Below are 18,185 nucleotides of genomic sequence, written 5' to 3'. Positions count from 1 at the left end.
TTTGTGTTTTTTTTTTTATATTATCAGTGTAATAAAATAACAGCCAAGGGGGGGGGGGGGGGGGTTTTTTTTTTTTTTACAAACATAGTACTTTAATCTTGCTGCTATAGATAAATACTAAAGACTAAGCAGAGCAGAGGACAAGAGACTGGAAGCAACGAATCACATCCTGTGGCTTGTGCTTTAGTTCAGTATTTGTTAATAAGCAAAGCAACAACTTTCACTTTACCTTGGAGAAACAGCTGTTAATGTTAACTTAAAGGCGTTGTATTAAAAGGCTCCTTGATTAACGTCTATTCATTTCCATCAAGCAAAGCAAAAGCTTGACACACTTCAAAGTAAACAGCTTCATTAAGTCAATTAAGAGTAATTTTGTAGAGCACAAGTGTATGCTAACAAATAAGCGAGATGTCATGTTGCGAACAAACAAATAAATAAGTACAAGTAGTTATTTTCAAAACAGCATTTTGTTTAAATGGCTCTTCACTCACAACACATTAGGAGAGAATCTCGAGCTAAAATGTGTTTGCAAAGTGTATTGGCATGACGGTTTTCTGCAGGAAAAACTCACCTGCTCAAGGGCGAATATGTGCTGGTTGAAATAAAACTGGATCTGCTCATTTGCAATGTTGATGCACAATTGTTCAAACGAGTTCTTCTTGAAGTTTTCGAATCCAAAGATGTCCAGGATTCCCACATTCATGCAGCTCTCTGCGGCACTTCAAAGGAGAAAAGCGGGACAAACAAACTTATTCTTCTGTGTTGGAGGAAGCTGCAAATCCCCCAGCAGCCGTAATAATTGATAAAACTTTAATGATAATCCAAGTTCAACCCATATACAGAGTCGGATCTGGAAGAAATCACAAACATCGGGTATTATAAAAGCTCTGTGACTGGTTTTGTTTCAGTCTCAAACCTCAGAGTGTTTTCAGAGTCTGCACAAACAAAACAATGTTACAGCACGGTCGAAGAGTTAACATGTTTTTGAACGATATCTTGCATTATATTCATGCTCCTGATTCTTAATCAGTCATTCCCCACATGAAGTAAAGGTCACCTTAAAAGCCTGCTCTGCCCAGTTATTACAGGCAATAAGGAATCAGAAAAGATGAGCTGAATTTAGACAGGAACTCTGGCTTCTCCTCATTTCTGTGAGACGACTCTTTGACACTCAATGCTCATATTTATAAAGGAATTCTTTTGGATCAATGAAGAGCCTCTTTGGAGTCTCTCTGAAGTCTTTTTAATCATCTGAACATTATTTTCTCCGCACGCAACTCTGTATCAAAAATTTATTAAAACTTCTATTTTTTTTTTGCTCTTCTTTTGCTTGTCTTGTGCGTGCCCATTGATATTCTCCTCTGCATCTTTGCATCCTCCCCTGCAGACGTCCGCAGAGGTCATCGGGGCTTTGCAGAGGTTCTGCGCCGGCGTCTGAGACAATCAACAAAGGTGGCATTGACATCTTCACAGATGTACACACACTCTCACCAGATCTTCATGTCGGGCTGCAGCAGCGAATTGATGCGGTTGACGATCCAGCTGAAGAGGCGTCCGTACAAGGCCTTGGACATGGCGTCTCGGACGTCGGCGGCTTTGTCCACGGTGTTGGTGCGGATGATGGTCTCGCCTCTTGTGACCACGCACTGAGAGGTCAGCGCTTCCTGGAGCTCCTCGGAGCCGATGCTGAGCAGAGACGCAGCTGAAAACGAAGGTAATTTGAACAATCATTTTCATCTAAATATAAGATTTGTCTTTTGAATAAAGCACATAATGCCATTCAGAAAGGCGTGGTTTTGCTTCAGGAGGATCATCATAAACTGAAAGTCTTTTATATTTCACCCACATTTACATTCTGCTTCGGTAAAAAATGTTTCAGACGTGATCAATAGTGGGGAGAAGGAACTGGTAAATATAAAAGAGGCTACAAACAACCCATGCATGTGTCAATATATAATGAAATTTGTATATTCACACAAGCGTGTAAATAATTTTCAACACAGTCTGAGGGACTCCGTCTGTGGGAAGTGTGTGCAATAGAAGACTGAACAGTAGTTGGTTCTAGAGTAATGAATCCAAATGTGGGAAGCCATTTGTGCGCTGCCTATACACATATAAAAACACTATGATAATAGTTCTTATAAAGCTCTTCTATCGACTTTGGTTTCTCCAGGAACGTTGAGAAGATCTGCAATGGGCTCGTTTGTAAAAAGTCCTCTTTTGTTCAGATAAGTCTGTGTCAAATGAGTTTTTACTAAAACATTGTTACACACAAGTACGTTCTAAAATGGCCAGGTGCCGGGAATCGAACTGTGGACAACTGCAGCCACTACTTATGGTGTGCCAGCCCTACCACTGAGCTACAGTATGTGGCGTCTCTGAGATAAGTCGTTTTTATCGGTGACGGAAACTCAATTATACACTTCAACCCTCAGTTTACATTGTTTAGTCTTCTTTTGTTAGATGCCCATCTAAACGGGTCTAAAGCTTTGTGGTCATCCCTGCCTCTTTAAGCTCTGCACAGTATACTGTATAGTACACATGTAATAATGTAAAATAATGTAACATATCATATTATCATAATCTGATCTGATATAATATAAGATAAAATGAAAGCACTAATAAATACACTAGTAATTTTGTAAGGTTTTTGCTAAACTGTTGTCTTTTGGTTTAATTTTCTTTTTCTTTTGTCAGAGGGATGTTTTTTGTACTTCTGCTGTAAATTTGTCCTGAAGGAAAAATATGTTTTGTGAATTATTTTGTTTATATAGAAAGAAAAGGGATACACCAGACTAAACAGCTCTTCTGTCTCCTACAGAATACGGAAAATCAATATAGTGAGAGATATTTTTTGTTCTGTGATCTCTTCATTAGGTCGGATAGCTGTTTCTTTTATGTCCTGCAAGCTGAACATTTAGATCAAAAACACTTTTTTTCTGTTATTCTTAAATCACTTTGCATTAAAGCCCAAAAGCAAGTGTCATAAAATCATTTAAACACATTTTCTTTGATAATAAAACTTTATCCATTTTTTACAGTAATCAGTTAAGACTTATCAGTTTTGCAAATTTTATGTAGAAGGAGCAAAGACATAAATAATCACAATAGTAGCATCCATAATTTTGATGGATATGTTTGTGAAATGTTTCAACTTTCAACTGTGTTGTTGCTCTGTTTTCTACACTATAGTTTTTTGTTTTTTTTTTCTTTTTGTGGTATGCGTTGCTCCAATGTGCCGTAACACATTTTAGAAAGAAAGTGCCTGACAATCATTCATCTAAACAAGTTTCAAATGGTTTCGTTGAAAACAGGAGATCGTGGTTACAGACAGAGAGCCGAGCTGCTGCGTCTCACCGTTCTCTAAGGCCTCTGAGTTAGGCACGTCACTCTTATCTGTGTGGTGATGAGACGTGATGGCAGTAAACTCAATATTGCCCGTGTTCAGAATGCCTGACAGAATCCTGTAAACAGAGTTCACCTCCTATGAAAAGAAAAGCATGAAAGAGAACCCAGTTATCGTGGCACTTAAAGGAAATACACGTTTAAGTATTTAAGTCGTGCAAAGTACTTCTTCTGTGAAGCCGATGTTTCTGAAACACTCCTGAATTGCGTCAAACTGCTCCTTGTACTGTTTCCTCGAGACAATGTCCTGCATCACTTTGCTCTGCTGACTGTCAATGTACCTGCAGAGAGAGAGAGAGCGATTATGAGAGAAGATGTCAAGTTTCAATACCAGGAAAGTTACGCATGTCAGCGTTTGATGATGTTGTCAAAAAGAGAAACAACACAATGGAAAAATAAAAACAAATCTAAGAACGGGTTACAGGTTTCTTCTCTTTTCACTCAAAATTTTGCTAGGTAATGTAAAAAAAAAAAATTACATCAGACACAGATAACTGAGCAAATACAAGAAATGTATAGTCACAACTCTTGTTGCAATATCCATGTATGGAGTATTGCAAACCAGTATTACACCAAATATTTTATCTTCAGTGCCAAAAAATAAATTTTAAATGTTAGCATTTTATTACCTAGACTTTCACTACCCGCAATGCTAACACTTCATGTACATTTTTAATAGTGGAAGTGATAAAAACAAAACTAAAAGAAAGAAAAGAGTCTAAAAAGTATGTATTATGACTGATGCATTTTCCTAATATCATGCAGCTTCCATCAGTATTTAAATGGTACATTTAATAAGGAAAATAGTTAGCAACTCAACTTGGTCCAAGTTGAGTAACAGGCCCATTCTTAAGTTATAAAAGTAAGTTTACCATAATATTTTTTGTCAGATATTAAAATGTGCTTTATGATCTAAAACATTTTGGTGTGACAAAAAATTAAAAAAAACTGAAAAATATAAAAGGGGGTGAGCACCTAATGTTTTACAACATTTTATGTTAAAGCCAGGTTTGGAAAAAGGTTCACACACTTGTGATTTTATTTTTAAGAAACATGTCAGAGCCAGGCATAAATTCGGCGTATCAGCACATAAAACTGCAGCACAAACCGAGGAGGCGTCCTGTCCGGCAGCCTGTAAGTCTTCAGCTTGGACTGGTGGTAAAGCCCGGCGTACATGTAGTAAAATATATGAAAGTTCTTCTCCCCGCTGAATCAAGAGCAAACATCAAACATTTGTTAGAAGCGTAACACAAATTTAAATATACGGCGAGTTAAAGGTTTCACTCACGCTGCTTGCTTGATAACCCGCGATTTCTCCAGCAGATATTCGGAGATCTTTGCCCCGATGACGGCTCCAGTCGGTGTGAACTTCATCTCCAGGTATTTACCAAACCGGCTGGAGTTATCGTTGATGGCTGTGCAGGCGTTTCCGAAGGCTTCGACCAGAGGGTTGACCTGCAGGATCTTCTCCCGCAGAGTCCGGTTGTTTGCCTGAGAGAAACATCGAGTGCATTCTCAGTTTTGCATGAGGGAATAACAGATTGCTTGGTAAACACTGTCCAGTGAGAAATATTGATCATGTGAGAAAATACCTTTCCTAAGAAGGTAAGATGTTGAACAATCAAATGAGCACTTTCCGTCTTCCCTGCTCCACTTTCACCACTAATGATGATGCACTAAAAGAACAGCAAAAACAAATTGTCAACCAATATACAACTTGGACATTTTTTCATGGTTTAACAGACAAACTATCAAGACTACAGTCCACACCGTCAATGTGGGCCAGCTGCTTTTACATATGTTGTAGAAAATCAGCAAAGTTTAAACTTTACAAGAGAATACAAAAAAAGGGGGGGGGATAAAATACACAACAGGGAAGATAAAAGTTTGGTTGGAAAAAAAAGCAGCCTTTTGTTATTATGTAGAGAGACATATTTAGCTAAAAATCCAAATGAACTGCATAAAATGTAACTATTTATTTGCATTTCATGCTACAGGCTTGTCTAAAACCTAAGGAGGGAGCTGAAGCTTTGAGCTGTTTCTGTACGAAGGAGAGGAGTGGGGTAACTTCCTGCATTGATATTCTGTCCCTACAGACTGAAATGGCCTCATAGCTCAGTGTATGTCTCTTTTAAGATCGCACACTGAAAAAATAACACATATATAGTCTGAATTGATCATTTCAGTCCAACAGGATGAACTTAAACTTTTATATCAATATGTAATACTGTATTCCTCCAGAGGACCTGGTCTTTGCAGAAAGTCACCATTCCTTGGTACGCTGCATCTGCTGTGGCAAAGATGTGTGGAGGGTTGTCACCTCTCTTTACGCCATGATACAGCTTAGAAAACTAAAGAAGAAAAACGAAACAGTTTATAAGAAGGTGCAGGTCACATACATACAATTTTCAAAAAGTCTGCAATGTCGTGGTTTTCATCCCAGTTTGGGCCAGACATGACAGGTCAACTTCCCTGATAGCAGGGCAGATTGCAGAAAATGGTTAAAATTACTTGTCAAATTGTGTTTCCATCGTCTCCATAGCACAATAGTTTAGAGATCATTAAACGTGTTGATCCTGATTTATTTATCTTTATCTATTTTTTGGGAAAGCAGCTCACTTCAAGTTTGTTATGTGCAATAGAAGTTTAAGGTTCGAAACAAAACCAAAAAAAAAAAAGTCTGCTCTGAATGAATGGTATTTTAAAACTATATGTGATGCGTTTTAGTTCAAATATTTAACTTTTTCTGTATTCTAATGACAAAAACATTAAAATATGTGAACAGGGGCAGTTCAGACACTATAAAATAAACTTAGTGCAAAGACAATAGGAGAGGATAAAACAGATTATAATCAGTATACTAATTGGTGAGTCGCATCTTTATACATTTAAACTTTATTTCAGACCAAACATAATACATTAACAATAAGTTGTCTGTGTTGAAGCTGTGAAACTTCAAATGGGTAAGTGGGGAACTATAAACATGTATCAATAATTTAAACCTGTCTGAACTAAATTAAGAACCAGTGTTTGTTAAGAATGAACTGGAATATCACTATAAACGTCTGATCAGAGAGAGACGCCTCCTTTTCAAGTCTTGAAAAGTCAGGCACAAAACATCCAAAACTCTAAATTCACAAAATGGTAAAAATGTGAAATGATCAGCTCATAGTATTATTGTGTTTTTTTTTGTTTTTTTTAATCTGTTCGATTCGAACATTTATCTCTGGGAAAATGTGAAAATGTTTTTCCACCAACCTGAGGAGAATAGATGCTGAGGTTCTGAAAAGGATTGAGAGCGATGAGGATGTCGCCAACGTAAGTGTAGACCTGAAGCTCATCGTACCGCTTCTGGAGATGACTGATTATTATCTCCTTTAGAAAGAAAAAAAGAATAGTCAAGCTGTGTTAGAAATGAAAATGATCAGAATTGACTAATCCCAGTTTAATGCAACTTTACCTCGTCCAGAAACTCCAGGTTTACCAGATCGTCGTCAGGGCAGCTTTCAATTACCAGCGTTTTACGAGTATTAATCCGCTTGTGCCTGTTTGAAATAAAGGACACGATATATGTTACAAGCTGCAACAGGACACCAAAAGTAGTTTGACGGCTGAATCTGAGCCCCGGTCACATCGAAGGCCTCTATAAAGCTCCCCCAGGGGACTCATCTCCCAGTAAAACCAGCTGTGATTGCTCTTCATCTGTGTTTTGACCTATTACTCTCCAACAAGACCCATGAGGCCGGAGGTCAACACGCAGCCAGCTGGCTCCATGAAAACCTCCAGGGACACCCGGTGAATGTGAGAAAGAGTGAAGCAGAGGTGTGACTCAGATTCCTCCCACAGTGTAGGAATACACAGGAACTGCAATCTAATAGCAATCAACCTTTTCCATTAAATTCATAAGACAGAGGTGTTTTATGATGTCAACAGATTCCCGGAGAGAAACAAGGAAACCAACAATGAATCCATCACGCTGATGAATCTGTGCAGCTGCAGCCTCACATGATTTATTTTCACACAGTAGATCATTTGTTGCTGGATAACAAGCCAATAAGCTGCAGTGTTGCAGGGAGGAAGCTGTCTGATGATTTCATGTTCATAACTTTCTGTTTCAGACGCACAGAGCCGCCGACAAAGTTACACTGTTCTTAAAAACAAGTCATAACCTAAATATGGACTTCTTTCACTGATTTTTTTAAGGCTCTATTTGCAAGTCTCGACGTGACTCTGTTGTCTTTCATGGTTTCAGGGTAAAAAAAAAATAAAAAATCATGAAATTGTTTTAAAAAATCGCTGTCGATAAAAATCGCTGTCGATATAAATTATAAAATGAAGGCAACAGAAATGCATACCAAAAGAATTTAATTTGATTCATTTAAATAAGAAACAAAAAAAAAATTAACAAGATAGAAAAATAAAAAAATGAACAAATTTGTGAAAAAAGAAATTGTAACAAGGGGAAAGAAACGACTGGCCTTCGTAAAAAGATGTTATAATCAAAGTAACATGAAAAAGAGGACAAGTACGGCACAGGTTGTTTCAAACACGGACATCGAAAGATGAAATTCACTAAATAATTTCAATCCAAATAGAAAAAGCAAATCAAATCCTATTCGGTCTGTAATCAGTTTCTGTTTTATTAAAAACATTTTCAGTTTGTTCATCAAACAGAAACAAACAGAAGGCGGTATATGCTTTTTGTCCTCACTACATGCAGAATCATTTGGCAAAGCACTAATGCAGATGAACATTTACAGTCTTCAGAATGGTCTGATTGATCAGCGGTCCACTGATCCTCAACAGGACGGCCAAAATGATAACAGGCTGCAGGACTTTGTACCTGAAGAACAAGCGACTTTTAAAAGAGTCTAGATTTTGGGCAGATTTTCGTATGAGAGCTAATTAAAACATCTCTGCTCATCAAAACACAACAGTCTGACTGCTGCATGCTGTGTTCGATTTGTTTGCGACATCTTTGTTAACCACCACTTGTGAAAATAATGGAAACCGTCTTAATGCCGGGAGTGCCAGGATTGATGTTCTGAAGTTAAATATAGAGCCCGCAAACCAACCTTCAGATTCTGATTTATTATCTCCAGAAACTCTCCAACACCCAGTGCCGCTGTTAGATTCAATGACTCTGCAAAAATAAATTCAGTTTTCATACCAGAACAAGTGATGGTGACTTTGCAGACAGATTTCCTTTTTTCTTTTTTGGAAGTCATTAGCAGCTGTATTCGACTCATTTTAGACAAAACAAGACATCACGAGAGCTAACCATCTTTTTTTTTTAAGTTTAACTAGTTCAGATGTCATTGTAAGATGCCTGAATGTTCATTTTATCAAACTCCTGAATGTAAAAAGCTGTACTTGGTAGAACCATAAATTTGAACTTTGGTCTGAATTAAAACACTTCTGCAAAGACGAGTGTTTTTGCTAACTCTTGCAAATGACATCTGTTGCTGTCAACGGGTTGTAAGGAATATTTTTTTCACATACAGGATCAGATTGATCTGAATAGCTTTTGTTTCTTGCCAAGTTATAATTTTATAAGTACTTTTCTGTATTTACTCAGGTTTCTTTGTCTGATATTACATCATTTTAATAATCTTAAACAAGTAAAAAAATTAAAAACGAAGCAGCCAAAACATAAAAAAAACTTTAAACTTTTTCACAGCACAGCAGCAGATTGTGAGTTATGAAATTAAATTCTGAAAGAATGCATTAAAATCACAACATATCTTATGATATTCAATTCACCAGCTGTATCTATATTCTACTACAATAAATAATCAATCACAAGAGAGAAAATATTCTAGCTCCAGGTTAGTGAATGTTTCCTCCTCTGCCTTCGTCTTAATTTTTCAGTCTCGGTGCAGCAGAAGAAGCAGCAGTGGGGAAATACTCTTGGCATGTGCTCCCTAAGAAGTGACTCCTTGTCCTCGTGTCCCGTTGGAGGAGGACTCGAGTCCTCCAGCGTCTGACTCTCTCCCGCTTTGAAGTAAACCAACGCTATTCCACCTACGGCAGCTACTTTTAAGTTCCCTACGTCTTTCTTATTCTTATCTGCTTCATTGTTCGACGATCAGTGGCATGGGAGACTAAACCGGGCGAGCCCAGTTCTCGCCCTACAAGCTCCTAATCCCATTATCCACTTTCACTGTGGACAGGAATTCGGGATCAGGCTCAGGCACCAACTCTGCATGCTCTCGGGAGTAAACAGAGCTGGCAAGGCATCAGGACTCTCAGTCAAGGGCAGCTTCAGCAAACTCTTTTATAATAAAGATTAAGCACTGCCAGAGTCAGTATTCCTCCAGTAATATGGTCACAGTTTGCGCTGTCATTTGCTGCCCTGTGAGTCTCTGAGCGAAGCTTTAACCTCGTGAAATCTCTTGTATTCATATGTGGATCCTGCAGGCCTGCGAACCAATAACTAGCTCACTAGCTATTGTCGCAAAATCCCATATGGTTTCAAGCTAATATTTATTCCTCCAATCAGGGGCTTAATTGAGTGGACCAGACAAATAGTTGAACACAGATTTAACTGAATTGGTTTTATTAATTTCAAGTAAGTCATCACAATCACTCTTTCTGAATTAGTCATACTCTCTGAGCTTATCTTTAATCACAAACTGTAATATCCGTTGCCGTGTCTCATCTCCATGCGGCCTGAACATAACAAGATGAGAGGTTGCCCCCTACTGGTCAGACTTGATAACAGCACTCAGTTGATCCCCCTGCAGCTGAAGCAGAGAACTCAACACCCAACAGAGGCAGTGTAGATTTTTCACCATTTTTTCTGCACAGACACTTTAGGAAATCGTTTTTTTTTATTATTTTTGTTTTTTAAAGACTTACCTGGTTCTGGTTCTGCACCCAAATTCTTGCTGCTCTCTGATAAGATCTGCTAACTGCTGGCTGAGAGCTACATCCTTGCCATGGACCTGCTTGATGAAGGGATGCTCCAGCAGGTGGGTCACAGATGGACGGGCCTCAAAGTCCTTTATCAAACACCTTAGAATCAGAAAAAAAACACAGTTATTAGGAAACTAAGGAATTATTTCGGCGTTTATAAATCTTTAGGAGAATCACTTGAGCATTGTTGAAAGAAGTCTGAAACAAGTCTGAGTTTCTCTAAGATCAGCAGACAGATTGGACAAACGGTTTGCCAGGGAGACACAGAGCATTTTTAATATCTCTCTTTGCCCTTTCTCAGGTTGTGTCAGACACAAGTTCTCCCCTTAAAGTCGCTGAAAACCACGTTGAATTTTTTTTTTTTTTTTTTTAGACTGTGTGTCACAAAGGAAAATCAGACTTGGCTTAGTTCATCCAAAAAAGCGTAAATTTGATCATATTTCAAAGTCACAAAACCAGAAAATCTTAAAAGCATGGAAGAAATAGATCACATAAAGAAATTTATCTGTTTTCTTTTTTAGAAAAAACAAATAAATTGTGGGGGGTTTTGTTTTGTTTACCTCTAAGGTGTCCTCTGAAACTACAAAACATCTGCTGCTATGTAGGGATTGCTTTAAGATCAACTCAACAACAGCTCTCTCTGAATGGTCCCCCTGAATGTTCATGATAATTAGCTGTGGTTTGTGGTGAGCAAATCCTTCTGCAGCCTTACACAGAATAAATCACAGAGTCACTGTTCAGACAAAGTCCATTCTTTAGAAAAAAAAAACTCCTTACTATGTAAATTATTACAATTATTAAGAATTAAGACATGCTGCTTAGTTGAGTTAATCTGAAGGTGGTCTTTAAGACAACAAAGGATTTAAAAGGATCATATTGTGTATTTTACACATTGTGGCATTTTATAGCACAATCTAGTAACTGTTAAACTCAAAATTGCTATGTGTGTCAAACATGACATAAAAGAAATTTGACTTTACCGTTTGATGTCTTAAAAATGGCCTGTCTCTTTAAGAAGCTCCTGCTCTTTCTGACGCTCCACCTTCAGCATGACATCACAACAATGCCTTTGTTCCAATAGGTCATTTATAACCATTAATAGGATCGTTGGACTGTGAAACAGTTTGTATGATGAGGTCATCACATGCACACTTCCACCAGGTGTTTTCTAATTACTGCTAATGCTAGAGGAGCTGAGTGGAGAAGGCATGGAGGAGGCAGAAACACAGCAGGAGACTCCAAGGAGGAGCTTTGTGGCAATAGGAGGAGCTTTGTGGCAATAGGAGGAGCTTTGTGAGAGCAAGCGTTTAGGCACCCGGAGTGGTTGCCATGAGAGATTCAAGGATTCTTCAGATATATGCGTGAAAGAATAAGATGATGTAAAGCTCAAAAATTACATTTTACATAATACCCCCTCCTTTAAGATAACACCACTGGACTGTGCTCAATTGTTAAGCTAAAGCTAGAGATGGGGGAGGGAGGAAACTCACCAGTCAAATTGCTTTCAGCTAATCGCAGCAGAAATTCTGTTTTTTTTTTTTTTATCAGTTCGTTCAGCTCTGAAAGCTAATTCCATGAATTCATTAGTGTTAGAGCATTAAGCAGAGGTTGTTGCTATTAGCCAGGCTGTGCTGCCAGGATGCTGAGCGGAAGGCCACTTTGTCAACCAAGTCAGCTCTTTGGCTGCCCAAGTGGAGACACCAGTGATGGATTTATTATCCAGAATCCCTCCTCTCATTTCCCAAGCTGCCCCCTGAACACACTCTCTCTCTCTCACTCTCTCACTCACTCACTCATTCACACACATATGCATGCAGGCCTACAATGGTTGCAAAGGCTTCACAAGCAGCCTGCAAAGACTGATAACATTGTCCAGCCTCTCTGCATTCATCTTTAGTGGGCTTTGTCTAAGGAGATTAATGTTGAAACTGTTATACAAATTACAAACCTGCAAATAAAAAGTATCAATTAAACCCACTGCAACTGCACTGCAAAAAATGTTAAAACCAAATGGTTACTAGTTTATGCATGAAGGGGAAATGTGACAAAGATCAACCATTAACTGATTGATCAAAACAAAACAAAAAAAAATGCAAAAAAGTCCTCAAAACTGATGGTTGGCTCTTTGTTACATACAAACATTCTGTTAGGCAAAATTCTCGCCTATACAAAGTCAGCAAATTGAATTTTATTTTCTCATTACGGCTCGGGCGAACAGTGCTCTCCGAGTCACATATTAAGGTTGTATATTCCAGGCAATCGCTACGAGCCAAGCCTGACATTATTAGCTTCGCACAGCGGAGCAAATGATAAGTTATCTGGGCCTCAGATTGAACAGATAACTCAGGTAAATCTCTTTGTTCCTCTGTGGCAGATTTACACCGATGAACGACAACAAAAGAGAAGAAGAGAAAAGAAGAGAGGGTTGGTATAATCCGGTGATAAAATACCAGATCCAGGTCCTTCTCTGTTTGCGTATGCGTTCCTGCCAGATCTTAAGTAGTAATAATACTCATTAATATTTTTAGTGAAATAGTTTCATGTTTAACTTTTTAGTGCAGAAAAACAAGGATACGATGTGGTCATAGTTTATAATGTATGCCCATACTAAATTATTTATACTTGAATATTTATTTTAGCATCATGATTCATTGTAGCTCAACTCTAGTGGTGATCATGAGAGTAAAACAATATTAATTTTGTATGATGTATATTAATACCGAAAGTGTTTTTCTTTCCTTCAATAACTACTTCCTCACTGTAGAGTGTTACATGTATGGCATCTTGTTATCACTTATCATCAAATTCTGGTAACCAGCTTGTTTTATCACCATCTTCAGCATCTTTCATGCTGAAGATATAAATGTACATACTAAAATGCAACATTTGATCAAAATAATTTATTTTAACCTTTGTGTTTCTCTTATATTTCAGTATTTAATGTAAAAAAAAATTAAACCCAGATCAACTATGGCTCATAAACAATGTCATTATCAACATAACAATGACGCTCAAAACAGGATCAGAAATTACTACATTCTGCCAGAATTTAAGTTTAAGTTGCTCCTTTTGTCTTGGGTGAAGATTATTTTAAGCACTGATGTCCAATTTCAGCACTCTAAGCGTAGCAACACTTTCCTGCACCACTTGGCTGTAGGCTCAGTTTCCTTCTGCTTGCTTTGTTTTTCTCTCAAGCTTATGAATTAATTTCTTTATTTCAGTCTTGGAAATGAAAAAAAAAACTATTGTGAGCTATCTGTTTGTATACTAAATATGTTTCTTTATTCATTTATTGATGTGAAAAAGTCAATAAATGTTTTTGATGTGAAAACGTCAATAAATGTTTTTGGACGGTTGGTTTCCTCCCACAGTCCACAAACATGACTGTCAGGTTAATTGGCCTCTCCAATTAACCTGACCTGTGTGTGTGTGTGTGTGTGTGCGTGCGTGCGTGCGTGCGTGCGTGTGTGTGTGTGCATTATGGTTGTTTGTCCTGTGTGTCTCTGTGTTGCCCTGCGACAGACTGGCGACCTGTCCAGTGTGAACCCCGCCTCTCGCCCGGAACGTTAGCTGGAGATGGGCACCAGCACCCCTCCCGGCCCCACTAAGGGACAAGGGTGTAAAGAAAATGGATGGATGATGTGAAAACATGCTTGGTAGGGAGATGGTATTGGTGATGGAAAAGGGAACTAAAACCTTTTCCTCCTTTAAAACATGCAGACCTACAGAAAACATTTAAGTTCATTTCAGCTTTAATGAGACTTACTGGCTGATGAAATAGCTGAAACTTCTGCACCACTGGTCAGGATTTCGGAGTGTGGGCGAGGGATTTCTGCAACAAAATTACAACAAAGATATGAAGAACAGACTTTATCAAAAGCCTTTAGATTGCATGATCTAAAGGCAATCTAGATCACGCCTTTAGAAAGAGACCTAAAGACATTCTTTGGATCTTTTTGTGACCCAAAGAGACTTTCTTTTTTACAAGTTTTCAGATTTGGCAGGTTATGGTTGGCAGACGATGTGTGTGACCATCAGAGGGTTTCTGCTCTGAGCAGCACAGGCTGGTCTGCATCCAGGTCTGTGGCAGCCACAGAAAAAAGTGACAAATGATAACTGTTCATCTTAGGGTCTGGCAGCAAGCATCTGCCACCGAGAGCTGAAAGTTATGGGAGATAGTTATACCTCTGCCAGCAGCATTTACGGAGGCCATCTGTAATGATGCTAACACTTTTCAAGTACGCGGGATGACAGGCGGTAGGGCTGCACGAGGAGCCAAGGCTGGACGGAGCCCGGGTACAAGTCGTCTTCACAGCGAGCTGACAAACCCGACAGCTGGAGGCTGAGCCGTTTGTCACTGTCAGGTAAACAGTGAAACATCTGATCAATCACCTGCTACTGCGCTAATTAGTTCCCAACACTCACATGAAACGCTGCAGTGTTTGGAGGAAAACACAGGTTCAAAAGTCTGTAGTTAGGGCGGTGCAGTTTGAACAGCAACAGTCTGAATTTAATTTTTTTTTTTTTTTTTGAGGATACAAAGAGAGGATGTAAGGGTGCAAAATCTGTCATTTTGCACAGCGTTCACTTAGTCAAGTCTTTCTTAAGAATTCAGGCAGGCAATCCTTTCCAAAGTGCAGATCAAAGCCGGAAACTGACTGTCTCAATGCAACCTCTAATATGAGCCCGAAGAAACGTTCTCGCCTTGATCTTCCGCTATACTGCTTATACATTATAAAGTCAACATACCAGCGCACTGCTGATAACGCTGTCAAGTGCGCTCATTGTGCTTCCACAAATTCACCCTGATATTTTTTTTTCTTTGAGTGTTTGTGTGTGAGCGCTGGCTCACATTGTAAACACAAATGGCTTATTCAAATGTGGGTCCAGGCAGCGCGAGCGCTGTCTGTCAGACGCTCCTCAGAGTGGATTGAGGCAAAATCAGGGAGGCGTCAACAGCTTCTGACAGCTGGAACTAAACCGGGGGGGGGGGGGGAAAAAAAAAAAATTGGGTTTTGGGGGTTTTTAAAAATTATTTTTAATATGCATATTTTTCATATATTTTATTCAGTTTAAATTTCCAAAGAAGTTTTTTTTTTTTGCATGAAGTAGGACTTCTGTGTTGTGTTGTCTAGCTGACTAAAGAGACGTCAAAAACCAGATGTTTTACAGGATGTTACTATAAATATGAAGTTATGCATTCAGATCTTTTTAAGATTCAGGTGAATACTATTCAGTACAATACAATATGGGGCTACAATTTCAGTTCTGGACTCCTTACAATCTTGGTTAAGGAAGCAGGAATCATTTTTCTATAGGATGACATCCAGTTTTCGTTTAGCGCTGATCTGCTATTTTCTTTCAAAGAACTTTAATATGCTCACATACAATTGTTTATAGCTTAAATATTGACTATCGTTGAAAACCATGAAGCCGTGTCGGTTTCTAGGAGAAGGAGGAGTTGTTTCACTGTGTGTGTCTATGTGGCATCATGCTTTAACAAAAACTCTGCCCAAAGGAAGTCGTCCTCTTGCCGTGACTGCAGCTGCATTAGTGAGGACATATTTCTTTGCTGGCGGAGAAAGGTAATGAATCTTTGTAAGGTAATGCATCATGTAGTAACCCTGGATCCAAAGTAAATATTCAGTCTATCGTCCGGGGTAATTGGTGACTGTAGTCTGGCCAAAGAATAAGCCTTGACCCCGGCTTATTTAAAAAAAATCTGCAGAAGAAATCTGAGGCGTATATTCCCCAAAAGAGACACTGTCTCTGATCCCACTGACAAACCAGTGCTACCTCCACTGTCCACTTTGAAGCATGCAGACCATTTATGTCTACAGGAAGTTATGCAGCAGTGAAGGTTGAGAAAAAAACAAAGACGGTGCAATAATCTTTACAGCAGATATCTTTATTAAAGGCATCAGAATAAATTAATCCCAAGCACTTCATCATATATTGTGAAGTCACTCAGATGTGAGGCATTACTTCTGAATTAGTAAGATCACGACCCCCCTTGAAACAGCTGAAAAACTGCACGCCTTGTTAAAGCTTCATAAATCAGTAGAATGCTATTGGATGATGCTACCGCTCCTTTTCTTGTGCTCTTAGACGTTTGCCCACATGCCTTGTAGAGGATCAGATAGGGAGAAAAATTATGTTGTGTAAGAAAAATAAAAAGGAATGTAATATAAAAAGAATACTGCTGCAAACAGCACTGATTTCTTAAACAATAAGAAACACAGCTGTGTTAAAACTATTTTTATGACAGAGAGTGAGCACCTGTGTGCAAAAATAAAGACTTGTTCAGTGATTGGGGCCACCCAGCCAAAGTTTTGGCTCATCCATCACCACCACCTCTGCACAGGACTTCTTTGAGCATACATGAATGAGCAACTGAGTGCTGCCGCTGCATTTATCATGTCGCAGACAGCTGCGTCGCCCGTGCTGCACACCGGGACGCCGCCGAGAGCTCCAGTAAGACGACTGCATCAGAGGTGGAGATATTAAAGCCCTTAATCATGACCTACTGGTGAGCTCCCGTCAGGAAGGAAATCGCTCAAACAAAAGGTGTGAGGTTACTTAAGCCCATCAAAACATTTCTTTTTAAGTGTGACTTCCTGTTACAGGAACAGGGAGCGACTTCATTAAAGAAAAATCGATGGGGCAGCGTGTTCATGTCAGCAATATTTTTGACCAAAACCTGAGAAAACTACAGGTGTGATCGTCCAGAATTATTATTATTATTTTTTTTTTTTTTTTGCCTTTTGTTTGAGGTAAGGGATTTTGATTTTGTGGATTGTTTCTGTATGCTCAGAGATGTCAAACTTTAGTCTGTTATTAACCTGTAATACTAGATTTAATGCAGATGCCAACAGACGATAATGCGTGTGGCGATCCTTTGGCCTTTCCCACGTTAGGGTAATTTTATCATCATCATGTGGTTATTTGTGATTTTGTCTCGTTGTCTTAACATGGATTATTCTATAACTAGAAGTATCTGAATTTGATGGGCATAATAACTAATAACTGTGAAGATCAGGCAGTCCAGCAGGTTTGGTGATGATAAAGTCATTTTGTCAGGATGAACATTTGTCCACCAAACAGAGAGAATTTAAACATTTCTTTGGGAAAAAAGAATCAACTCCAGGACGTGACAGGAAGCAGTCCAATTGAAAATTAATGGTGGGATGTTTTTTTTTTGCTTTTTTTTTTTTATTGGTGCATGATGAGGTTGTTTCATACAAACCTGACCTGCTAATTACTAGATGAGCAGGTTTTAGTCGTTTTAAAGACAAATGACATGAATTCTCCGAGTCAATGTCTCGGAGAATTCATGAAGTCAGAAAAGTCAAATGAGGTGGGAGAAAGTTTTATTTTGATGTTTTTACATTTTTTTTCTCAACATGACTGATTTTACATGTTTACTTTTCACACTTTGTTTAAAGTAGTGCAAATAATTATCATAGTTTCATTATTTGTTGAAAGCCTGAATGTTCAATATAATAAAAGAAACTTTATTAATCCTAATGGGAGATTAGACATGGTAACTCACTACCTCTGCTTAAATAGTCATTATAGATAGAAAAGGATGTTACTGAAAGAATGTCCTGCGCTGGTCTGTGTTGCAGCTGATCTGCAGATGCCTCTGACCAAAGACACTCTGTTCTTCTACAGTCTTGTGAAAAGGACATTCAGGATTCTTCAATATTCTTAAATGCCACAAAGTCACCCACCCTATCTCTGCTTTCAGTCTCTTTTTTTGTGTCAAATGTGTCTTTTTTTTTTTTTTGAGTGTTGTCTTGTTGTGAAGTAAAACCGTCCACAAGGATTTTAATATTAAACCATGGAGTGGAGCTAACTTT

At 38.6% G+C, this 18,185-nt stretch overlaps 1 protein-coding gene across 5 annotated transcripts in view; it reads right to left on the bottom strand.

Moving 5' to 3' along the window:
• The window catches only part of myo3b (myosin IIIB), an 86,065-nt gene that overhangs the window by 53,680 nt on the left and 14,200 nt on the right, over window positions 1-18,185 (bottom strand). For 3 of the 5 annotated variants that reach the window (XM_015045264.1, XM_015045273.1, XM_015045292.1), the window contains 12 exons: window positions 14,090-14,155; window positions 10,267-10,422; window positions 6,866-6,950; window positions 6,664-6,780; window positions 5,652-5,756; window positions 4,998-5,081; window positions 4,694-4,896; window positions 4,514-4,612; window positions 3,572-3,686; window positions 3,358-3,484; window positions 1,492-1,702; window positions 572-719 (listed from right to left, as the gene is read on the bottom strand). In XM_015045264.1, the coding sequence (XP_014900750.1) occupies window positions 572-719; window positions 1,492-1,702; window positions 3,358-3,484; window positions 3,572-3,686; window positions 4,514-4,612; window positions 4,694-4,896; window positions 4,998-5,081; window positions 5,652-5,756; window positions 6,664-6,780; window positions 6,866-6,950; window positions 10,267-10,422; window positions 14,090-14,155 (1,516 nt within the window). Of the gene's footprint in view, window positions 1-571; window positions 720-1,491; window positions 1,703-3,357; window positions 3,485-3,571; window positions 3,690-4,513; window positions 4,613-4,693; window positions 4,897-4,997; window positions 5,082-5,651; window positions 5,757-6,663; window positions 6,781-6,865; window positions 6,951-10,266; window positions 10,423-14,089; window positions 14,156-18,185 lie in introns of all 5 variants that reach the window. The other 2 variants (XM_015045300.1, XM_015045283.1) reach the window with 1 other exon arrangement.

The sequence above is a fragment of the Poecilia latipinna genome, unplaced genomic scaffold (genome assembly GCF_001443285.1).
Source record: "Poecilia latipinna isolate Pla-1442-1.1 unplaced genomic scaffold, P_latipinna-1.0 Scaffold37, whole genome shotgun sequence".
In the NCBI taxonomy this organism is placed as follows: Eukaryota; Metazoa; Chordata; class Actinopteri; order Cyprinodontiformes; family Poeciliidae; genus Poecilia; species Poecilia latipinna.
This window is presented reverse-complemented; position numbering and strand designations above follow the sequence as displayed.